The 26,136-nt window shown below is 35.6% G+C and overlaps 1 protein-coding gene across 27 annotated transcripts in view; it reads right to left on the reverse strand.

Moving 5' to 3' along the window:
• Nucleotides 1-26,136, reverse strand: part of ADAM22 (ADAM metallopeptidase domain 22) — a 277,808-nt gene that overhangs the window by 53,520 nt on the left and 198,152 nt on the right. For all 27 annotated transcript variants that reach the window (XM_063667635.1, XM_054493744.2, XM_054493743.2 and 24 more), the window contains 12 exons: nucleotides 24,827-24,901; nucleotides 23,044-23,115; nucleotides 22,069-22,235; nucleotides 20,552-20,636; nucleotides 19,098-19,188; nucleotides 17,489-17,540; nucleotides 10,379-10,478; nucleotides 8,308-8,379; nucleotides 8,025-8,117; nucleotides 4,462-4,542; nucleotides 1,979-2,029; nucleotides 1,690-1,753 (listed from right to left, as the gene is read on the reverse strand). In XM_063667635.1, the coding sequence (XP_063523705.1) occupies nucleotides 1,690-1,753; nucleotides 1,979-2,029; nucleotides 4,462-4,542; nucleotides 8,025-8,117; nucleotides 8,308-8,379; nucleotides 10,379-10,478; nucleotides 17,489-17,540; nucleotides 19,098-19,188; nucleotides 20,552-20,636; nucleotides 22,069-22,235; nucleotides 23,044-23,115; nucleotides 24,827-24,901 (1,003 nt within the window). The remainder of the gene's footprint in view (nucleotides 1-1,689; nucleotides 1,754-1,978; nucleotides 2,030-4,461; nucleotides 4,543-8,024; nucleotides 8,118-8,307; nucleotides 8,380-10,378; nucleotides 10,479-17,488; nucleotides 17,541-19,097; nucleotides 19,189-20,551; nucleotides 20,637-22,068; nucleotides 22,236-23,043; nucleotides 23,116-24,826; nucleotides 24,902-26,136) is intronic.

The following is a 26,136-nucleotide window of genomic DNA, read 5'->3' on the forward strand; positions in this document are numbered from 1 at the left end:
AGTAAACAAATACATTTAGTTCTCTGTTGGGACGCAGGCTGTAGGCTACAAAAACAAACACTCCTTAGAATTTGGCCAATAATTCGGGCAGATCATGAGGTCAGGAGATCGAGACTATCCTGGCCAACATGGTGAAACTCCATCTCTACTAAATTACAAAAAAATTAGCCGGGTGTGGTGGCATGCACCTGTAGTCCCAGCTACTTGGGAGGCTGAGTCAGGGAAATCGCTTGAACCCGGGAGGCAGAGGATGCAGTGAGCCGAGATCACATCACTGCACTCCAGCCTGGCAACAAAGCAAGACTGCATTTCAACAACAACAACAACAACAAAAAAGAATTTGGCCAATAATTAGGGAAGGCAATAACAAATAGTTCCTTGAATATATACTCCATTCTTTAATCTCAGTGCTAAATATAATACATGAATGTCTTATTCAGCACATTTTGTTAATCATAAAGACAAGTTAATTATAATAGTTATATCCTGTAATTAGATTCAAGAAACAGTGGTACAATTTCTACCTTGCTCACTACTTCTTAGCAGCTATCAAAAGCAATTTTACTTTGCTTTAAGACAAGCTTGAATTCATGCTAAATCTCTGGAAGTGAAATAACATTTTAAGGTACGTCAGTATCTTCTTCAGGCTTTTATCTTTTCTAAAACCAGGGACGGCTGATAGAGTTATCTAAGAATTAAGACAAAATGCAAACTAATCAAAGGATAATTGTTGGTATATTTTTTTAAAAAACAATAGTTATGTTGGTAGTTATGTTTCCTACTTCTTGTTGTCAGCTACTATTTTTGCTCAAGTGGATAAAACAAAAATGATATCTTTTTTCAGAGGACAAACCTGCCTGACTAAATGTTTTCCCATCCCAATGTTTCCAATTGCTTAAAGAGAGCATACACTTCCCCTCCTAAAAGGATTGTGGCACCTACTTATAACTATTAAGAATTATCATTATTTTTATAGCCTTTTTCCTACTACAAATTGTCTCCTGAAACAGTTTAAAACAAAAACTGCTTCCAAAAGTTTGGGCTAGGAGTACTTCTAGGAAACAATACATTACTCAACATTTAAATAAACATTTAAATAGAGTATAATTTAAATCTAAATATTATATATTTTCCTTTGAAAATCTGACAGACTTTAAAGGCCAAACATTAACATTTCTTTCTGATACAGCAAAGCCACTTCAGCAGAAGTTCATAACTAGGAAAGCCAACTAGAGTTTAAGAAAAATATCCAAGGAGGAAAAAAATGACTCTAGATAAAATGCTGCTGTTCTAAGTTAAGGACGTCCTGTCCAGGGTCCACGTCCATCCCATATGGTTGTGAAGCTTTAGCTTCAGGGCACTCAGCTGAGAAGAGTATACATGGAGCTGAAATCCAGGTTTGCTCTATTCTGCAAGCTGTGCACCCTGGCATGAGCTCCATCTGCCTGGCAGCAAAGGCACTTTCTGTCTCGTCCATAGACACTGCCAACTAGCCAAGATGTGTGGGGCTGTCTTCTCAAAGGGGTTCCTTACTCTGATTTCTAGAAACATGCCCCTGCTAAGACCTGTGATAGCTTTGAGAATCCCCCAGTCATAAAGTAGTCAAAAATTTACTTCCAGCACACATGCCCTTGAGAAGTCCACCTGATATCATGCTTTAACAATGATCAAGCCACACTATTTACTTACTTTGCCCCCAAATGTATTTGCATTGTCTATCCCTGGTTTTGCATCTTCCTCCAAAGCAAATTCCCTAAAACGGAAAAGCAAATACCCATTAGCGATGCAATATCTGCTTATGTCAGATAACTGAAAAAGAAACTATGATTGGGAAAAATAATAGATGAATAGTAGAAAGGCCTTTTATCTTCAGAATTGATTACAAACATTTAAATTGAGCTTCCTATTTTGATAAGATTTCAGTATTCCTTTTATGCTGGTACATGTGAAAAATATAGGTAAAAATGAAGTGACCTACCTGAACACCATCACATGAATATCCATCCATTTTATGAATATTAGGGGCACACTAGGAAAAAAAGAACAACTATGAATGAAATGCAGTGCAAAATATAAGGCTGAGCTAAACCCTTTAATGTTTTCACTTTTAAAAACATATTTGTTAATATGGCTAGTCCCTTATACCATCTATAAAACAAAATGCAAAGGAGGTCAAGAGAAAGCCAAGTGGATGTCCTTGAAGTCTGGGTATTTGGTAAAAAATAAATCAAAAAAATAAAAGGGAAAGCAAGAGGAAAAACAATGGGTACACTTGCCCCTGAAAATATGAATCTACCAGAGGCAAAAACAGTTGATTACATAGCAGCAAATAAAAAGAACTGACTACAATAGACTCAATTAATGATACATTTAAAAGCATCTTGATCCATACAGATATACTATTTTTCAGAGCAAGAAAGAGAAGGGGACAAAAAAAAAATAAGGAGTAAGTCTCCATAAATGGAGCAATAACTACAGTTTCCTTTCTTTTGCCATGAGAAGAAACATAGTCCTTATACTAAAAATAATGACTTTCAAGCCGAAGTCCACTTTAAGAATGTCAGAAACTATTGGTGGGACTGTAAACTAGTTCAACCATTGTGGAAGTCAGTGTGGCAATTCCCCAGAGATCTAGAACTAGAAATACCATTTGACCCAGCCATCCCATTACTGGGTATATACCCAAAGGATTATAAATCATGCTGCTATAAAGACACATGCACATGTATGTTTACTGTGGCACTATTCACAATAGCAAAGACTTGGAACCAACCCAAATGTCCAACAACGATAGACTGGATTAAGAAAATGTGGCACATATACACCATGGAATACTATGCAGCCATAAAAAATGAAGAGTTCATGTCTTTTGTAGGGACATGGATGAAACTGGAAAGCATCATTCTCAGCAAATTATCGCAAGGACAAAAAAACCAAACACCACATGTTCTCACTCACAGGTGGGAATTGAACAATGAGAACACATGGACACAGGAAGGGGAACATCACACTCCGGGGACTGTTGTGGGGTGGGGGGAAGGATAGCAAAAAAAGAAAAAAAAAAAAGAATGTCAGAAAAGGACACAGTTTATAATTCTACTTTTTTCCTTGCAGCAATTAAGAAAAATTATAAGGCATTATTGAATGAGTATAAACAGAGAGCAAAGCATGCAATTATGTTGCCTCTTCGTCTTTTGGTGATATCATGTGCCATTTTGCAAAAACGGAATACCAAAGAAACTGGCCAACAGAGATGGAAGTGCAGCAAAGAAAAGTGATGACACCAGAAGTGAAATGCAAATTGAACTTGTAAATGGAGTTACAGAAAAAAATTGCTGACTGTGAGAATGTCAATACTGCTGTTCAAGAGCCTCTAGACATGCAACCAGAGGAACTTGCTGAAGGAGGACTTAATGACATCGGTGAATAAGGTGATTATGACATATAGGTGATGATGTCCCAGAGGGGGTAATGCCAGCAAGAAACTTCACATTCACATCTTCACATCTCTCAGGGATATCTCATGACATTGAAAGCACAAAGAATAAAATGTTGAAAGTTGATCCAAACTTAGAAAAGAGTGTGACAGTTCAACAAGGCATAGAAAATATGCTCACTGTATATCATAAAGCTTATAAGTAGGCAAGTGCTGTTCAAACTACTCCTAAGGTTTTTACAAAGAAATAAAATCCTTTAATTCTCAATGTTTCTCCTTTAATGTACAGTATGCTAAATAAATACTATTCTTTCACCTCCCTATCCATTTAAAACCAACAGTAAGAGAGTTTTTAATAATCTGATAGCATTTTTTGAAGACTGCAAAACAACTGCAATATTTTCCTTTGATTATTAAAATGACTTTGCATGGTCTCAGCTTGCATGGTCATTTTTATGGTTTGGCACTACCCTTCAGAGTGAGGACTGTCTGTATGTACAGTGACCATTTTGAAATCTGTGAACTCCCACCAAAGTTTATTCAATTTCTCTAGCTTGTCTATCTATAACTAAATGCTATAAAATTCAAGAGCAGCTATTAATGGCTGAGGCGATGCAAGCTGTCATAGATAAGAGTCAAGAGAAAGAAAAGGGTCCTCTCTAAGAATCCAGTGTGCTTGTGAGTCCCTGCCTCCACTGACTTCTTGTTCAATCAGCTGAAGAGAGTTTTTTTGTTTCTTCCTTTACTAAGTAGATGAAAAGAAAATGCCTTGTACTACCTACTTAATACAAAAACAAAATAGTTAAGGCATGCACGCAGTCTGAGGTTAGTTCAACGTTAAGACAAAATTATGTTCGACATCTGCTCAAGCTTCAATCACTGAAACTTAAATTCCTAAAAAACAGAGAAATGATGTGAAAGAGACATGAGCATCTTGTTCATTTATATTTCTCTTTGAGGGTCAGTGCACTAAAGATACCCCCACTTTTTCCCATAAGGTTTAGAGCAGTTATTTTGTAAATTACCTGGCTTGAATTTCCTGAGCACGTTTCACGAATATCACAATCATTCACTGCTTCTCGGCACACAGTGCCCATAGGCTGAAACTAAAATGAAAAAAAATCAACGTGTGAAACTGTAGGGAGAAAAAAAAAGTCTTATAATATCATTTAAAAAAAAACAAAATGAAAATTGTTTGGCTAGAAATACCTTAAACTACTGTAAGATGGTAATCTGTCAAAACCACAGTTACTGAAAAAAATTTTATTTTAATAGTTTTAAGAAACAGTTTCTTGTGTATGATGTCATTTCCATAGTCATTACACATAAGCCTTATATTATACTGCTAAATTCCACAAGACAGACCAGTTAGTCCAGGTTCTAGTCATTTTTCTGTACTAATAGCTTTTGAATTTACCCTTTACTCTTCATTCTCACCGACACTTTTATCACATTATCCTTTTTTGCCTTATCTACCAAGAATTAAAAAATTACATTTTGGGTTGAACCACAAAAATTAGATTTTCTGACAAAGCTATTTCCTCCCATGTTTCTTCTACCCTTCTTCTCCCCTGCCTCATTTTTACATGGATTTAGATCTTGGTCTTTTATTCTTTTCTAGTGTTTCTATTATTTATGTCTTTGTATAGGTGTTTTTGTTTTTCTGTTTTCCATCATCTCAAATACTTCTTGCAAGTGTAAGAGTTACACAAATAAATGTTTAACTTCATTAGGTTAAAAATGTGAATTGCAGGAGTACTTACTAAAATGAAACAGACCTGAGATATACAGTTAAAGTACTTCCCCTTCCCTCCTCAATCCTTCTCCTTTTCTCTCTCCAAAATGTTAGCATTCAGGGCTGGATCCTTACATTCTTTGTCTCTGCTCACACAAAGGCACATGTTACTCTGCTTCCCTCACTTTCTAGATAAGCTTTATCTTCTCTAGCTGCTCAGAATCCTACAGGCATTTGAGTCTCCTGCTGTTCCTAGAACATGCACTGCCCACTACAAACTCCAATCTGGATTTCAACAAGTATTTTTTTTTTTTAGAAGATCCAAACAAAATATGTATTCATTCATCCATTCATCAAATATTTAATAATGTGCCAAGCACTGTTCTAACTACTGGGAACTCAATGGAGAACAAAACACAAGAACCCTGCTCATCAGGAACTTACATCTTAATGTGGGTTAAAAATAAGGAAATAAGAAAATTTAATTTCACATGTTTCTCTTCTTCCTTGGGACTAAGGCAAGTCAACATTTTAGAATATCTAGGGTAGAAATATGAGCAAATTTGGGGTAGTTTAGAGGAGTGCATAATGTTCAAGAAGTTCCAGAAAACTTCTAAAAGAAAGAATAGTGAGGGAGGATTTGCACTAAGTGCTAGGATACAGCAGTATATAAATCAACCAAAATCCTTGCCCTACTGGAACTTGTATTATAATGGGAGAAGAAAAGTAATAAACAAGTAAACAAGCACTCTTTAACAGCAGTGGTCTGCAAACTGTGGCCCATGGGTCAAACTTCAATGACTGCCTATCTTTATAAATAAAGTTTTATTGGAACACAGCTACGCCCATTTGTTTCTGTATTTTCAATGGCTGCTTTCAAAGGCAGAGCTGAGCTGCAACAGAAACTTTATGATCACAAAGCCTAAACTATTTACTATCTGGCTTTTTATAGAAAAAGTATGCCAATGCTGGCTTATAGATACACTATTATAAATATATGTAGAAAAAAATAGAGATACACACAGTTCCTTATCTTTTTCTTCTATTCTCCCTCCTCCATTCACTGTCCCGCCTCTGGCTGCCCTAGGAGTCTAGGGTGGCAGGTGAGAGTTAGGGAGGATGGTAAAGAAAGTGGCAAAAAAGATCTCACTTGACTCTTGACTGGTACAGCTATAACTTACTTTGAGGGATGGCAGTAATGCCATTTTATTTTATGTATTTTAATAGTATTATTTTCTACTTGTTCCTTGAAATAATTATATCATAGGGAGCCTAGTTGTATAAATCAAAGGGAAAACAGTGTAATTACATGCATTTTATAGATGGGCAGACTTAAAACATTGAGGATTAAGATAAATGATTCAGGATCTCTTGTTATGGCAGTGGAAAAAGCTGACAGAATAAACGGTGGTAACCAAAATCAAAGAATGTCTTTCACATTTGGTTTAATCTTCTTTTTAACAGAGTACTTTCAGAGATCTCTGCCAGTGCCTGCTTGTCTTAAAAAGCTGCCAGGAGACACAGTGGTAGAGTGGAAACAACAGAAACTGCTGCCAGCAGATCTGGGGCATAACTGTACATCTATTCCTTACTGGCTGAGTGAGCCTGTGTAGAGGTTATTTAACTTCCTTGAGACTGAGTTTGCTTAATTGTAAAAATCAAGATAATAATGCCCGTCCCAAAAGTGTGCTTGTGAGCATTATCTCAGAGAGTGGTCTCAACCAGGGGTGATTTTACATGCAAGGGAACATTTGGCAGTGTCTGGAGACATTTTTGGCTGTCCCATCTAGGAGGGGTGCTGCTGGCACCTAATGGGTGGAATGCAGAGATACTGCTAAATATTCTACAATGCACTAGACATACCCTTACAACAAAGGATTATCCAGCCAAAAATGTCAATAGTGCCAGAGTTGAGAAATTCAGATATAAGAAGATACAAAAGTCCTTAGCATAATCTCTGGCACACAGTAGATACTTACTATGATAGTTTCATATCCCATCCTCCTTTAACTCATTAGACTAAAGTTACTCAATCAGCAAATTATCACTAAGAGAGTGCTGTGCATATTTATTCATTCACTCCACAAATATTTACTGAGAATGTATACCAATTACTGTCTAAGTGCCTGGCTCTGCTCCATGAAATGTACAGAGTAAAGTGAGAGACAGATAAAAATAACATAGACTATTACACCAGATTTTGTATGAGAAAACAAGAATTAGATTTCTTTAGGGGAAGTAAGCTTCAAATGTTAGTCTTGATGTAAAGGCTCAAATATTTGGAGATAGGTATGAGGATGCTGCTGGGAGGATGAAAACATAAAGTGTGTAAAGATGCATTCTAAACTTGCAGGACCAATAATATACGCATGGTATTATCATGTCTCAAAGTACTCCCTTGCTTCCTCAGCAGCTAATGCAAGAGATACACCAAGCTGAGCAACAAGAAAAGATCTACTGAAAGTCTCCTTGGCTTTACCAAGAAAGGGAAACATCATTTAAACATTAGTAACACCTGGTTTCATTTAATGTGCATGCTCCACAGAAAGTATGGAAAGGACAGTCTCTGAAGATTAACAGGGTTCAGGCCCTAGTTCCCCAACTTACTTGGTGTAAGACCTTGGGCAAACTACTTAACCACTACAAGCCTTAGTATTCTCATCTGTTAGATGGGAATAATAATAAGCAACTACACCTCACAACATTTTGTAAGGATCCTATAAAGCACCTGGCATTTAGTCATTTAACATATATTAGATACTATTTTTGTTATTAGATTATATTTACCCAGCCTTAATGATTTAATCAAGTATGTCCTTTTTTTCTGTCAAATGGTCATTAATGTTTATTTACCTTGCACTTTTTACAGCAAAGACCGTCACTGCATTGAGAGTCTTGAGTCAAGGTGCATTTCTTACAACACTCTGCTCCTTCAAGGACACACTCCTAAGGAATATAAACATTTTCAAAACATCAGAAAATGGTGTCACTTTCCTGAAAGTAACAGGATAATAATTTTTCTTCCACAAATCATATAAAATTCCAGGCATGACATTTGCTCCATACATCTCAGTGTGTGGACCTGGAATGACCCTGAATTACCTAGAAAATATCATCAAAACAACCAGAGACTTACGGCTGGGGTTCCACAGTCACACTCCTCTCCAGTTTCAATGAAGCCATTGCCACACTCAGGAGGATCAAGAAGCTGTGAGGAAAACAAAAAAGTGAACTAAAATATAGAAAAATCAACATCAAAGACTTTGAGAGACCATAAGTGCCATACCCAAATACACCTGCCCTGCCAGTCATTCTAAAATATAGTTTTATTTTCCTAAACTAGAAAGCATGAGCTCAGAACTTGGAACTTTAGAACAGCAGTGTTTACTTCTGTTTCCTTTTCATATTTAATATACATAGTATATAGTTTACCTATGTATTTATATATATAACATACATACCACATAGGGTCTGGTAAATGTCATCAAAATTAAAGATGATCTAACATTCACTAAAATCAAGCCAGACTCTCTCCTGAAAATTCATTTCAAACTGGAAGCAGGGGATTTGGAGTCAGATGTCTAGATTAAAATCTTGGCTCAAGTACTTATCTTGGGTAAACTATTTAATATCTCAGAGACCTTAATATCTAAAACAGGAATAATAATAATAATAATAGCTGTCCATCTACATCAGAAAATTGTTGATGACTAAGTTTAGTCATCTGTGAAAAACCCTTTATTACTATATCTCCTTCTGATATAGGAAACTATTTCATAGACAATGAGAAAAGCATCAAAAAATTAGTATATCCATTGATCGACTTAATATAAAACACAGCTCCTCCTATTAAGATAGTTTTGCAGCGAACTAAAATTAAATTTTCCCCAGAGATTGAAGCCAATTTTGGCCTGTCCAAGAGTATGGTTTAGGTCTGTTTTATTGTTTAGCTTTTCATCAATTTTGTTCTCTTTTGAATGTAATGTATCCTATGGTGACAGGCAAAATTAGTAAATAATTGTTATATGCCAGATACATAATATTCATTCAAAAGCTAATCAAAGTTTACATATTATAGAATGAAAATGTACACATGCCAGTAAACAGATGGACATACACATGCACACATACACTTTCGTAACTAATTAGAGGAAAAAAAACAACAAAATAAAGAATATATACAACAACAACAAAACCCACTTGATTTTAAATATTCTCTCTTCTACAAATGAGTCAACTTTTGTCTACATTTCATTTTTGGTTGAAACTGATCATAACAAATAAAAAACAGCAAAAATGGAAACTTATCCAAATGATAACCACACTTATTCTCTTATTCTGGGTTTATAATAATCAATTATTTTGGTAAAAAGACTTGAACTGTTTAGTATTTATGGCAGCAGTGATACAGTTCAAATACTCTTTCCAATCTTTTGAAGAGTCTTAAAATTGTCAATTTGCTTTGCAATTCAGTATGATACATTTTCTAAATTACACTGTAGTGAACAGAAAATTAAACCAGGTAAATTAAATGATTACAAAGGCAATGGTGCATATCTCTGTGGTGCACAGAAGCATTTCACAGTTCACATAATTCACAAGGACAAAGCATTCTTTTTTAACATGCAAAGTCTTCAAAATGCAGGAGGAAGACCTTCTTTCTAGTCAGTAACCAGAGGACGCACTGCAAGTTGTAAAAGCCTGTGATGAAGTCCAAGACTTTCTCCATTTCTGCTTTAAGAAGACTTGTTTTTCATATTGAGAAATACTTATAATTTTAACATACTGCTCATTCAGAAAGGCAGTGGTAGGGATTGATGAGGGTAGATATGCCTCCACCTTCTACCTGTATGAGTTGTGATTAGGTAACCAAAAAAAATAAGCATCAATAAAATAAAAAAGAAAAGTAATAAAACCATTTTTGTAAACTAACTCTGAATCGTCACTTGGCTATATAAAAAGAAAGCGGAAATTTTTCAGACAGCAAACACTGTTATTTCTACCTGCTTTCTATTCCCATCAGAATAGCCCAAAATGCCCCACATTAAAGCTGACTTTGAATATGCAGATGTATAGCATATCTAGAATATGTACGTACAGGGCAAGTTGAAAAGCTCTCTAATACTCAATAGCTGAAAATACGTATTTATAATACTTTAGAAAGGTTGATAATTAATATTATAAACCTTATTAACCATACTTATTACCTTAGAAGGTTTGTTGAAAAGGCAGGCACCACCTCCACTATTCAGGAAGTCATGATACTCTTCAATATTACACTGGGTGAACTTTTTAGGAAGATAATAGCTATAAAAGAGAAGAAAATAAATAGCTGGGTTCAACTCATCTTTCTCGTTTGTGAATGTCTGAAAACTGAACACTTAAAATTGTATATTACTCTTTAAAATGAGGGAATAAAGTCTACTTATGTATGACATTTATATTCAATCTATAAGAGTTTTGTTCTGTCAATATTATTTCTTTCTTTTTTTTTTTTTCTTTTTTTTTTTTTTTTTGAGACCGAGTCTAGCTCTGTCACCCAGGCTGGAGTGCAGTGGCGCGATCTCGGCTCACTGCAAGCTCCGCCTCCTGGGTTCATCCCATTCTCCTGCCTCAGCCTCCCAAGTAGCTGGGACTACAGGCACCCGCCACCATGCCCAGCTGATTTTTTGTATTTTTAGTAGAGACGGGGTTTCACCGTGTTAGCCAGGATGATCTCAATCTCCTGACTTCATGATCCGCCTGCCTCGGCCTCCCAAAGCGCTGGGATTACAGGCGTGAGCCACTACACCCGGCCAATTAATATTATTTCTAAATTCTTCATTTGGTGACTAATAGTTACTGTGGGTTTTTCATTATTTGCATGTGCATTCAGTTAAATCACGGAGAGTTGGGAAAAATTTATTTCATAATGAGTCTTCCCTAAATATTAAAACTGAGCTAGAATCCAAACTGTAGAGCATTCCACAAAATAACTGACCTATAATATAAATGTGTCAGGTCTTAAAAGTCAAAGAAAGAGGAACTGTTCTAGACTGAAAGAAGCTAAAGAGACACAAAAAACAAATGTGATTCCTTTTGCTACAAATGACAGTATTGAAACCTGGGACAATCTTGAATGACGGCTAAGAATTAGATAATTTTACTGGTTTTATAGCAGTTATGTAGGAGGATGTACTTCTTTGCAGAAAATGCAAAGTAAGGTATTTAGGAGTAATGGCATACTAAGCAATTTATGATCCACCGGACAAAAAGTTTGTTATTAATCTTGCAACTCTTCTTCAGGTTTGAGGTTGTTTTTTAAAAAATGTATTCTTAAAAAAACTAATAAAAGGTCAATAGAAAAAAGATCTTGATTAGAGAATAATTTGGCAACATGCATTAAGAATCTTCAAAAAGAGCACACCTTGGGATCTAGTAATTCTACTTTTAGAAATTTTTCTTGAGGAAATAATTGGCTATGTGCACAAAGATGTATGAACAAAGATATTTGTGGTGGCACAATTTATAACAGGAAATAACAAAAGCATAACCTAAATGTTCAACAGTAAGAACTGTTAACTAAGCTATGATACATTACTAAAACAGAATACCATGTAGTTATTAATGATCATAGTGTTGAAGAACAGACTCAGAAAAATACTGACTATACAATGTTAAATACTGAATTAAAATACAGCAGTATTTTAATATCAACCATGGTTATTACTGGAGAAAAGCCACCAAAATTTTATTTTCTATATTTTTTAAACATTGTTTTACTTTGAGCTTTGATAAAAAGGGAAAAAAAAAACAAGGTAAGAATGAGTAGTTTTTATAAAGTTTCCCAGTAGCCTGCAAAAACTGTCCATTTATATCCCTACTTCTTCTAAACACAGTAGTTAATACTTCGTTATCAATTAATGGAATTTTTAATGATTATTTACCCTAAACTCATTTTTAAAGTGCTTCATGCCAAACTCTCCAAATAAAGCTGTCTTGGGTTTAAGTTGTCTGAACTTCTTTACTTCCTTCACCTCCACTCCTCTAAGCAGACAAGGAAGGTTTCCAGATACTACAGGAATTTAATCAACTTGAGCAATCAGCCTGTTTTACAGCCTCCTGCCTTGCAGCCTGCTCTTTCCCACACTTTGTGTGGAATGTGGTCACCTAGTCAGCTGCAACCAGCTCCTGACAAACACTGACAATTTATAAATGAACCCAAGTAAACTTTCCTCATTACCATGCTAAAGTCTCCACCATGGGAGGAACTATAGCTTCATTACTATAACTTGAAACCTACGTGCTGGCATAATGATTCACTGCATCTGCACCACTGGGACCCCTCCTCTACATGCAATGACACACCCTCTCCCCCCTCCACCTCCCCATAAAACCCTCCTGTTGCTTTCCCTCAGGAAGACACTGGTCTACAGAATACTCTCAGAGCTCTCTTTACTTGTGACTAGTAATAAAACTCCCATTGATCAAAACCTGCATTTTTTTTTTTCAGGCAGGGGTCTCACTCTGTTGCCCAGGCTGGAGTGCAGTGGTGTGATCTCTGCTCACTGCAGCCTGGACCTCCTGGGGTCAAGTGATTCTCCCACCTCAGCCTCCCAAGTAGCTGGGACTATAGGCATGTGCCACCATGCCCAGCTAATTTTTAAGTTTGTACAAAGTTTTCCCCATGTTGCCCAGGCTGGTCTCGAACTCCTGGGCTCAAGCGATCCTCTCAAAGTGCTGGGATTATAGGCATGAGCCACTGGGCCAGCCAAAACCTGCATTCCTGTGAAGAGCTGTTTGTTCTTACCAGGCAAAGGAACCAGGTTTTTTTCAAGTAACAAATCCTGACAAGACAAACTTTATTCTTCATTTGAAAGTTTCTTACACACATTGTAGCTGCACCAGACCAATCTGGTTCAACTTTTATGTAATAATGTTATGAATTGTTTTTCAGTTGCCATGGACCCTCAGGTCACATAGCCTGACCATGCTCAGATGAACCAATGGTGCAACCACAGGAGGAACCTAAGTGCTCAGCTGAGAAGCAGGGACTGAATTAAGCAGCAGACACAATGATAAAGTTTGGATGTTTGTCCCCTCCAAATCTCATGTTAAAATATGACCCCAATGTTGAGAGTGGGGTCTAATGAGAGAGTCCTCCCAAGAATGGCTTAGTGCCCTCCAAGAGGAAATGGCTGGTAATAAGTTTACACGAGATCTGGTTGTTAAAAAGAGCCTAGCACCCCCTCCCTTCTCCCCTGCTCCCTCTATTGCCATGTGACACACCTGCTTCCCCTTGCCTTCTACCATGAGTAAAAGCTTCCTGAGATCTCACCAGAAGCCAAGCAGATGCTGGTGCCATGCTTGTACAGCCTGCAGAACGGTGAGCCAAGTAAGCCTCTTTTCTTTATAAATTACCCAATCTCAGGTTTTCATTTATAACAATGAAAAACAAACTAATATACACTGAATGACAGGATCCAGTATCCAATCAGATTGAGCTCTGGCATCCAGTCCGATCATGCCTCCCAGCACCACCTCATTGCAAGATCCAATCAGATCACACCTCATTACCCTATGCTTATAAAACCTGACACAGCCTCCAGCTCAGGGAGACACTGCTTTGGGAACTATCCATGGTATTCTATTTGCTTGTTAAAAGTAATAAAATCCCTTTCATTTAATCTTCCTTGGTTATGATAATTAAGTTGATACCCACTAAGTGACCAACCAAGCCATCTGTTTTACGGTAACAATATTACTTCCTTTTTTCCTTGCAATGCTTTTACTCCAGCCAATGTTTTTATCACCTTTTCCTCTAATCTATCCAACATATCTCTGCCAGAGTTATCAAATTTAAATAGGTCTTTTTTCAAAGCCCTTCCATTTATTTATTTATTTATTTATTTATTTATTTATTTATTTAGAAATGTAGTCTCACTCTTGTCACCCAGGCTGGAGCGCAGTGGCATGATCTTGGCTCATTGCAACCTCTGCCTCCTGGGTTCAAGCAATTTTCCTGCCTCAGCCTCCTTAGTAACTGGGATTGCAGGCGCCTGCCATCATATCTGGCTAATTTTTGTACTTTTAGTAGAGACGGGGTTTCACCATGTTCGCCAGGCTGGTCTCGAACTCCTGACCTCAGAGGATCCGCCCACCTCGGCCTCCCAAAGTGCTGGGATTACAGGTGTGAGCCACCATGCCCAGCCCCAAAGTCCCTCTTTATCCTACTGGTCAAAACCTGAGTTGGATCCATACCGCCAAAGTAAAAAGTCACTAACTCTTAGTGTAAGACTCTTAGAAGTCAAAGTCTAGTTAAGCCTCCTACAAAGGCCTCTCTGTAAAAGCACCCTCAGGGGTCACAGCCAAGCCCACCCTACTGCCCACTGCAGAGCTGGGAGGAAGCTCAGTCTGTTCTCCAACACTTGGCAGTGACAGTAAACTCCCCGACAGGGAAGCTTTTAAAATATATGAACAGTTGAAAATTTGTGGATTGTTCTTACCTTTATTTTGCCACATCTGGCTTCTAACTTCTGAACAGTTCTGTATCCTTAACTATATAAAGCCTTATTCCTCTGCCTTAACATAGCCCCTTCAAATATCTGAAGGCAGATATCATGTCTCTCTCCTGCCTCTGCCCCCACAACTTCTGTTTTACAGAATAATATAGCTATCGTATTCAGCGCATTCTTCAAATTTTAATTTTTATACCTTTAAATAGGACTGAAGGTATTCATTTCAACCCTGCTTTCTAATATTTAGCTGTACAGAACTTCAGAAAGTAGAAATGGTAGGGAACGTACCCATGGGAACAAATGTCCATAATTACTGCTGTTCGGTGATATTTGGCATAATCAAATTATAGCATCATATCCTACAGTTTTATATAAACGGCTTTTCTCTTGCTTGCATCTCTTTAAGAAGAATTCCAATGTACACAGCTGTACATATCTGAAGGTAGCCATTTGACTTCACTGTATATTATGCTTAGTGCTGTGCAGATTATCTATTAAACATTTTAATAATCAGGATAATCAAATATACTATGTAGGATTTAAAAGACAAGAATCTCTAGTATGAAATTTAGTAATTGTTGAAACTGCAACTATAGAACTTTTATCATTTCCTCTCATTACTAAACAAAAAGTCCAAAGATTTTTGGAGAAATATTTTACTTTATTATTATTATTATTATTATTTGAGACAGGGTCTCACTCTGTCACCCATGCTGGCATTCAGTGGCACAATCATGGCTCACCACAGCCTCAACCTCCCTGGAATCAGGCGATCCTCCCATCTCAGCCTCCCAAGTAGCTGGAACTATAGGTGTGTGCCACCACGACTGGTTAACACAACTAGTTAATTTTTGTATTGTTTGTAGAGATGGGGTTTCGCTATGTTGCTCAGGTTGCTCTCAAACTCCTGGGGTCAAGTGATCTGCCTGCCTCAGCCTCTCAAAGTGATGGGATTACAGCCATGAGCCACTGCGCCTGGCTGGAAAAATATTTTAAACAGATGTTTGCATATATATTCCCTCTATCATTTATTTTCCTTGTTATACATATCCTGCGAGTTCAAAATTCAAACACAAGAAATATTTGTTGAAAATCAAGTTTGTACAAAGGATTATGGTGTGAGGTCTGAAATATGTGTTAGTATAATAAGTAATCCCACAAAAATTTATAACTAATTTGTGAAAGGAAGCATAAGTACACATGATTAAATTCTAACGCAGGGGTTAAAATTACAACAAATCTCAGATCGTTAGAAATGTGGTTAGATAGAGAAAAAAGGGAAAGGCATTCCAGATAAATAGAATATATTGAGGAAATCAAATGAAGTTGGTAATTAATGTACAATTATGGTGAGCAAGTATTTAAAAAGCTGAAAATCTATGTAGTATTATGGTTAGCAAATTGAAAAAACTAGAAACTCCTGTACAATTATGGTAAGCAAACCAATCATGAGTAGTAGGGGAAAAGGAGATTGCAAATGAAAATGAAGAAAGATTATGGGCATCTAAATAATGAAGTTAAGATTATGAACCACATTCTTTAGACATCAGAGACTCACAAAATTTATGAGCAGGAGAATGGCATTTAATGAACAAGAAATGTATATTAACAGGATGGACAAATCTCGCAAACATCATGTTGATAAAAAACAGCAAGTCACAGAAGAATACATACAGCATGATGTATTTCACATAAACGGAAAACATGCAAACCAAATGCTATGTTTTACTCCAACACACATACATACTGTACAGTAAAAGTATAAAGAATGACTTGAGAATGATAGGAAACAAACTTAGATGGTGGTTACCTTGGCTGGGGCTCGGGATTAATAACGGAGGACACAAGGGAGATTTAACCACAAATGCAGTATTTTACTTTTTAAAAGCTGGATAATGGATGTATAAGTATCCACTGTTTTATTCTTCATACATTTTTAATGATGATGATTCCAAGCTTATCCTTATTGTCCTAGTTTAAACTTTTACCATCTTTTGCTGTTATTATTTTAGTAACATTCCAAATTTTTTTATTTCCATAGATGTTGGGGGAACAGGTGGTATTTGGTTACAAGAGTAAGTTCTTTAGTGGCATTTTGTGAGATTCTGGTGTGCCCATCACCCAAGCACTGAACCCAATTTATACTCAGTATTTGAAATGTTATTAAAATAATAACAGCAAAAGATGGTCAAAGTTTAAACTAGGGCAGTAATGATAAGCTTGGAATAAAAGGAATAACTGTAAAATTTATTTACAAGAATAAAAGACAAGCATTGATGACTGAGCGTGTGAAAGGGAGGACAGTATAAAAATGAAAACCTTTCTCAGCAGAGCAGACTGTACATTTCTCTTCCCAACTCCCTTTTCAGTGATACCACATTATGAAGCCATCAGTGATGGCTTGAAGTCAGCCACTGTGGGACTATTTACACCTCAGAAATGTGAGAAAGCTACAAATCCAGGCTGTTTTCTAATTTTTGTTTTCAAGAGTTAACTTACCAGCGCGGTACTGTTTATAAACCATTTAATTAGAATTGAAGGAAATAAAAGGAAAGGGAATTAGCAGGTAAGCCATCAAAAACAAAGTTGTCCCTCATTTCTTACGTTTATAGCCTAGATGTAAGGCTAAAGAAAAAAAAATCTCTGAGGTCTACCAACTTAATTGACATCAATTGTTTTTATAAATAAGAGGTTATTTTGCAGAAATATTTTATAAGTGCTAGATTCCATGCACTAAGTTATTAAGTGTCATATTCCCAAGAAGACAACAGCACAGCAGGGAATGTAAGACTGAGTTATTTTCAAATACAAGTGGCTCACCCAGTGTCTCCCATTATGCACCCGGACCACGTGTCCTCGCATTTACATTCACCTAAGAGAAAATTAATACACATGCCTTGTTATAAAGTGAACACAGTTGCATTAAAGTAGTTTCTGTTTTAAAATAATTATCTCCACTTTATTCCTTAAAATACCTTTTAAAAAGTAGTAACTTCTTTCTAATTCATCTTACAATAGTTTTTTATGTAATATACAACAAAAATATACTTTGACCCTTTCAAGATTATATAATTTTTTGCCCTAAAAAAAACCCTTGTATTTTAACAAATGGCCATATTTAAACCATTTATTTAAAATGGCTTAAATGAAAGACAATCAAATACCAATGGAAGAATGAAGAACTTTATGGCACTATTACAGGATCTCAGTTTCACAGGCCTTTATGAGAACTATTATAATTTCTTGACCATTTTTGAAAGTCTCTGCACACACCAAGGTTTCTGGTAGAAGGCAGTGTAATATATTATTGGTTATGCAGAAGGGCTTCAGAATCAGAAATACTAGGGTTCAAAACCTGAGTTTGCCATTTGATATATGTGTAATCTTAGAGACATTATACTTGTAAGATCTAGTCACTTCATCTGTAAAATGGGGCTAAAAATGGGTGTCCTGTAGAATTATCTGGAGAATTAAATGAGTATCTAAATGGAAGTAATACTAGCACTCAATCATCTGGCATATAATAGGTACTCTACACATGGTAATAGCTTTTTTTTTTTTTTTTTTTTTGAGATGGAGTCTCGCTCTGTGGCCCAGGCTGAAGTGCAATGGTGCGATCTTGGCTCACTGCAACCTCCGCCTCCTGGGTTCAAGTGATTCTCCTGCCTCAGCCTCCCGAGTAGCTGGTACTACAAGAGCCTGCCACCACACCCAGCTAATTTTTCTATTTTTAGTATAGACAGGGTTTCACCATGTTGGCAAGGCTGGTCTCGAACTCCTGACCTCAGGTGATCCACCCGCCTCAGCCTCTCAAAGTGCTGGGATTCCAGATTATAAAAATATTATTTATAATGTTTGTTACTGAAATAAAAATGGAAATAATCAAATTTTTATGGTAAATACATAGTATTTGACCATTCAGGGTAAAGTGACTTTACCTACTTGAGAAAAGACATTCTTCATAGATACCAAACCTAGCATATTTTATTTACTAGGTCCATATATTAACTAAGCTTTTTATCAGGTCTGATCCGGACAGGGAAACTCTACCTCTGTGGCCATGTTCAGAGATGTTTTAAATAAAACATAAAAAAAAATAGTACGTCTGAAACCTACATGCCTAGAATTCTCTACTAAACCATTAATGATGAACAAACTAGGCTAATTTTGTCCCTTATAAGGTTAAATTCAGCTTGAATTTATTATCACACGGCTTTAAAGTTTATTATAGTCATGGAAATTTCCACCTATAATGTAAATATTTCTTTGTATTACTTTGGAAAACAACAGTTTGTGCCCTGGATGTTTATCTTTTATTATCGTTCAAATTCTTTTCATCAAGCAACTAAATCAAAAAAGTTTACTCTCCAAAATATTTCACAAATAGTCTATTTTAAATACAACTAACCACACATGTACTAAAACTTACCACTTGCTAACTTTCTTTTGTCTGAGATAATACCAATATTATGGGCTAATGACTGGGCAAGTGTAACAGCCATTAAATCAGTTTTCCCAAACTGAAAAACAAAAACAAAAATAAAATATATGTAAATCCAAATTGTCACTGACAAAGAACCAGAGAAAAATGTCACAATATCGCTGAAAATAAGTAATTTCTAAGCAATTTCTTTAGAAGAGGCTGAACACACTGTAGCCAGCACTGAATATGCATTTGGGGAAAAGTAGTAAGAAACAAAAATCCATGTTTGATTAGGTCTTACAGGGAATACTAGAAGTCAGGAAATAATCACAGCTTTTGGGTTTTAGAAATGTATATCTGAGTCCAAATTTCACCAGTGACATTCTTGAAAAATTCAATATTGGTATATAATTAAATCCATCTTTTGGATAACACAAAATAAAATTAAATCTGTAAATTTTTTTAGAACTTGTTCATCTTTGTATCCAGTTGTAATCCTGAAATTCCCCTCAAGTGGAATAGAACGTAGCTTCTGAAACAAATGAAATGAGTAACAGGAGGTAGTGATGATCTTTGGCCAATAGAAACTTAAGAAGAACTGAGGATATATTTTTCAATTTGCAGCCTCCTAAAATGAAAGTATTTTCTTTTCGATCATCTCTAGTAGGTTTAGTGCCTTAGGAATAAAAGAAACCCTTTGGAAAACCTACTCTATTTTTCTTATCCCCAAATCTGTTAAATACTAAGGAAAAAATATCCAGCTAGGTTGTTAGGTAACAACCTGATGCTTCAGGGAATTATTCAATTCCCTGGAAAATCATTCAAAGTGATAAATAGGGCCTTATTTTCAATGAAGGTAAAGGTAAAGATTCTCTCAATTTAATTTGTAAGTAGCTTAATCTGGAAATTATTCCAAGTATAACATGAATATATAATAATTATCCCATATTATCTGCCATTATTTCCCCAGTCTGTCCTCTGGTCACTTATAGTAACCACATTAGTTTTTTATATTTTTTATTTTATTTATTTATTTATTTATTTATTTATTGACAGGGTCTCACTCTGTTGCCCAGGCTGGAGTGCAGTGGCGCAATCTGGGCCCAATACAACCTCTGCCTCCCAGGCTCAAGCCATCCTCCCACTTCAGCCTCCCCAGTAGCTGGGGCTACAGGCACACACTACCACACCCAGCCTATTTTTGTATTTTTGATAAAGATGGGGTTTTGCCATGTTGCCCAGGCTTGTCTCAAACTCCTTGTCTCAAGCAATTTGTCCACCTCAGCCTCCCAAAATGCTGGAATTACAGAAATAAGCCATTGTGCCAGGCCACCATATTGATTTGTAATATAGCAATCTAACATCTGGAGTATGTGAATACTGAGAAATTATCTCTTAAGTACAAGGAAAACATTTTCAGCCATCATACCACTTTGTATTGTACAGATGTTCACACCTACTTCATTCACGCCTCCTCCTTTCAGCAACGAGCAAATCCCACCAATATAAGCTGCCCCGCTCCGGCTACTCTCAAATTGACTTCCCCTTTTAGAAAAGGAAATGAAAAATGCTTACTGTTCACAGTTCAAACATCATAGCGTCTCTCATTATTAGTTTACTACATTTATTTTCTCAATATACATAAGATTTCTATACAATATATTCATGTTGCAAGGGAAGAATGTGAAAATTGTTTATACACATAACCAAAGAAAAAGGTTTATAAGGGATGTTTTCTTGCAAGATTAATAAATATCTTAAATTGAAGTATATCTATTAAAAAATAATTGGTTGATATTATGTACTCTGGGAAAGACACAAAATCACTTCTCTGGTATTTCTGCCAAAAATACATATCTTAACATCAGGCATTCCCATAATGAGGAACAGTCAATAAAATAATTGGCCTACACTCTTCAAAGGTATTAAACTCAAAATAGACAAAGGAAAGCTGAGGAAATCTTTCAGATTAAAGGAGACTAAAGAGACATGATGATTAAATGCAATGTGTGATCCTGGATTGGATTTGGATGGGGAAAATTAGCTTTAAAAGACATTATTGAGGTAATTGGTGAAATTTGAATATAGACCATGGGTTACATAAAAGTATTATGTTTGTGTTAAATTTTCTGGTTTTAATAATTTACTGTGGTTGTATAAGAGAATGTCTTTTTACTCTTAGAGAATATATACTATTTAATAATAAATCCCCAGTAAGTGTCTTCAACTTACTTTCAAGATGTTCAGGAAAAACAAACAAACAAACAAACAAAAAACTGAAGGATGGATGAATGGAAGGAAGGGAGGGAGAATGGAAGAAAATTATGAAACAAATGGGGAAAATGTGAATAATTGATGAATCTGAATAGAGGACATATGCAATTTCCTTGTAGTATTCTTGCAACTTTTCTCTAAATTTGAAATTATATATAAAGTTACCCCAAAATACATCTTTTCTTCCTTTTATAACTTTCTTCAACAGCTCTGACTTTAGATGATAGATTTTTAAAATTCTACTATATATAATTTGCTATTACGTCAAATATGCATGCTATCAAAAAAAGAACATAAGAGTGAGAAAAAATTAAAAATAAATTCCAGAAATACTAAGCTCTCATCTTAGAACCAAAAACAGAGAAAACATTAACATTTAAAAGACAGTAACTCTAAAGAATATAATTTATCTGCAGTTAAGAATACTATATATGAGTATTAGCAGTATTTTTACTCAGTAAATGCTCTATTTAAATATCTTGAAAAATTAAACATTAAATAATAAAATAACTCAAAATTAAAACTTTTACATTTTCATGGGAATTTTAAACAATCTATACTTGAAAACTTTTTCCAAATCTATCTGCCATCTGCCATGTCAAATCCCAATTGTGTTATGTAGCAGAAAGGATACATTTCAGTCACAATAAAACATTTAACATGGAATCAAAAAAAGTAATACATCATTACAGAAGTTACGTACGAAAAAAGGTGAACTGCATCACTTTTCTCTTTGATAAAATCCCTCCTGTATTTCATAAACTCACGTAGGGTGATCAATGGATTTTCAGATATGGCAAACTTGTTGTCAGTCGCCCAGGTTTCCATAGCAACCAATACTATCCTGGTCTTAAGTTGGTCTTTGTATATCTAGTATATTAATAAAATGAACACATCAGCTGTACATGTGGTAAAATCAAATAGTTTATGAACAGGACTACAAAACTCCTTTCATGGACATTTCTTTGAGTTTTAGTTAAAGGGAGATAACTTTCTAATTTACATGCATTTCCTTGAGTAACAGAGAATGAAATTGTTGACTAATACCCAAGGAACTGAGCACTTTTTGGAAACAAAAGATCCCTTTTTGACAAATACCTACACCCTATTCAAGGTTCCACCTGAATCTGTTTTCTGGTATCCTGGAAAAAGAATTCATGCATGCTTGAGTTCCTCTAGCTAAAAATGGAGCAATGAAAACTCTCCAAAGAAATAATTTCTAGACAACCTGGCTGGCTCTGATTAGACTTGTGAAGAAGGTACTAGCACAGCCTCGTCAAGGGAAGATTTGGGAAGTATGGAGGTATAGTGGAATTATTTAGTTGCATCACTGCCACAGCACCAGGCACTCTTAAAGGCACAACTGTTGTACTGTTTCTCCATCGTTATAAGTCACTGTGAACACCTTTGTTAGGCATATGACACAACCTTTGTTTTTACAGTGTGAAAAACATAGGATGGAATTTCAGGCATATCTATGGATAACTTTGACCAGTTTGTCTTCCCAGCCAGACATCAAAGTCAATAAAGTCTATTGCAAGGTCACCTGGGACTTACTAGACACCTTGGCTGAAGTGCAACATAGAGCAGTGAAACTATAAGAATCATATTATCCATTCTATTAGCAATTAGGAAATAAGAATCTTCGAGGGCAATAATGAACGGGGTTGATACTTACTAAATCTGCCATGTTCACCACAGATTTTGCATAGGTATTGGTATGTACAACGGAAAGCCGATGTTTTTTAAACTGAAAGCAAAAGAAAACAAGTGAAGGTCTTCCAAAGTGATCAGAAAACAATCATCTCATCAGAGAAAACATGGTGCAATTGAAAGATCTTTAAAAATGTATAAAAAAAATCTTTTCTGTAAAATTGTGCTGTCTGTAAAACAATGTCAGAGTCAGAGTTGAGATCAAGTTCTTTATCTGCAGTGTTGCCTGAGACAAGTCTCTTAAAGGATTGAGGCCTCAATTTATTCATCTGGGAGATGAAGTAAAAAATACCCAATCCATCCATTTCATAGGTTTATTTTTATTGGGATTGTTATTCAAAATGATAAAACATACAAAAGTTGTCTATGAATTGCAAGACATACAAATCTAAGTAGGGGTATGGACAGTAAAGTGGATGTGAACACTGCTAAAAGCATACAGATTTAAAAGTTCTGCAAGACTTATTCAGCAAGAAGAAACCTCTAAGATAAAGGTCACAACGAGGTGGCATACAGGGCAGATGTGGATCACATATATCTTTGGTTGGTCTCAATTGTGTTTTAAAAATCAGGAAATATCATGTAAAATCCAATTTCTGGCTTCAGTTAAAATTAGCATTCCCACCTGGTAATAACTGGCAAACACTGAGAAGCAGTTGCTCCCCTTAGACAGGCCATGCACCATTCTTTTCACCACAGGCCTTACCCACCTATACTGTCTTATATCTGGCTCATTTCACTTATATGTCTACTGATGTCTATGGATATCTGAACTTGTGACTATCTAAAATGCTCAAAATATACGTTGTTATAATTTATTTTATAAAAATCCTGGGGAACAGTAACATTCACTGGATTCAAATAGGTGGAAAGATAAAACTTAGACCTAGCTTGAACAAGGAAGCAGCATTCAATCCTGATTGTGGTGTTATTATTATTATTAGCAACTGCAATAATTAAGATCTAAATTATGTATTTAATCATACATAAATAATCATAAAATTATCATACATAAATGATAATTTTTTCCTCAAATAAGTAGTTCAAAGTAAATTAAAATGCGCTTGTACCTGAACTTAAGTAAAATTCAGCAATATGCATCATTAAACATTTTTAGTTTAAAACTTTGGTTACATAGAACAATTAGCATTATAACTCATTGCTGTGCTATCAATGTAGTCATACTGCCTGCAATATGCCCATTAACTGAATATAAACACTATGGGTCAAAATAATTTGATTCAACAACATGAAAGTTTTGTCAAGTTCTTATCCTAAGAATCTTCACTGGTTAGCTATGTAAGCATTTCCACATGATTTCTGCACAGTAAGACCAAAATAGAAAAGCTGCTTTTCTTTTATTAAGATAAAGGTGTACCTTGCGAACTAAAATGTCACATAATTGGTGCCTCACTTTTTCAATATATAATGGAATTTCCATTTTTTTAAACCTTGTCATTTTAGTAAGTGGAGATTCAAATATTAGTACCTCTACTAATCAAGCAAACTCAAAAGTTGATACTATGAGTCACAAAGTACTTTTGAAAACTCAAAAGTTACTGTTAGTTATTTCCACCTATGAATATTTCCTAATTGCAGGTTGTTGCTAGTTAACAAATATATTTGATTATACAAATACCTTCTCCAGGTTACAACTTGATGGGCTCCTTGTTTTTTCTAAACATATTTTTGCACTCACCAGTTTTACCCTAGGCACAAACAGGCTTAAAAACAACAGCAAATCCTACCATAAGGTGATCATTCACAATCATCAGTTCAATGTATTTGGTTTCTTCTTCTACATTACGAGGATATCGACGAAGCTGTAACACAGGAAAGGAAACATCACCTAATTCAGCCCTCTAAACTTGGCTGCGAAAAGCTAAAAAATATGGAAGAAACTAACAAAATAAAATTTTCCCTTTTTATTCCTTCAGCATTTAAAAAAATTTTCATCAATTTGCTTAGTTTCTGAGTTGGTAATAAATTTACATGACTCAGAAAATTTAAAAAGTATAAAAGGGCAGAAGATGAATGTCTTCCTCTCACCTCTATTCTCCACCTACTCAGTTCCTAGTCCTTCCCCCACAATGGATACAGCAAGTTACTGGTTCCTTCCAAAAATACTTCTGCACATAAAACTAAATGTGAATATGTCCTTTATTTTGTACTTCCGTTTATTTCACTCCTTTCTGCATCCAGTGATTTTCATTTAACAGTCTATCTTGAAAATAGTAACATATGAAGAGCATTCTTTTGGGTTTAATTTCAGGTCCTCTGAGGATCTCTGAGAGGGTACAGGGACTGGAGTGATTGGCACTTTTATTATTTAATCTCCAAACTGGGAGTGAGTCATGTGCCTTCATCTAGGATGTTTCAGAGGATCCCCAAATGACATGGGGTCTTTGTTAGAATAGCTTTAAGAACTCCCAGGCAGTCTTGAGTTATCTATTGCAGCTAGCTTTCTCTGCTCACCAAAAAGTTTTCTCCTCTTTCGAAATAATGACCAATGAAAGTTACAGGGAAAAGCCACTAAGGCAGCCATTCTCTTTGTTCTCTACAGTTAGCCTATAATATAATCATTAACAAGGTTTGTAAAGCTAGCTTTTTCCTTTATGCCATAGTTCAATATAAACTTTTCCAGAAAATGTTTTGCTCACTTGTCCAAGGTCCATTTTTGTGATAAGGGTATACAATCAAACTTAAATCAATACATATATGTTTGTTTTGAGTGTTGCAATTAAAACCAACTTTAAAAATGCTCCCACATGGATTTTGTCATTGCTAAGTGCATTCCTAAACTTAAAAAAAAAAAAAAAACTCTTATAACACCAAGGTGATAGGGAATAATAGATACAATTCTGAGGTTGGAAACCAAAGAATAACACTAAAGTGCATCCAATGACGAGAGTCTTTTTTTCTTTTTTAAGGGAGGGGGGTGTTTTTAGGGCAATAGGAGCTGCTTTACTACTTGTGAGAGACTAGTTAACACGGTAAACTTTTCAACAAGTCCCAACATTTTGTTAATGTCAAAGAGTTGCCATATTAGCCACACAGT

Source organism: Pongo pygmaeus, chromosome 6, assembly GCF_028885625.2.
Source record: "Pongo pygmaeus isolate AG05252 chromosome 6, NHGRI_mPonPyg2-v2.0_pri, whole genome shotgun sequence".
NCBI classification, from domain to species: Eukaryota; Metazoa; Chordata; class Mammalia; order Primates; family Hominidae; genus Pongo; species Pongo pygmaeus.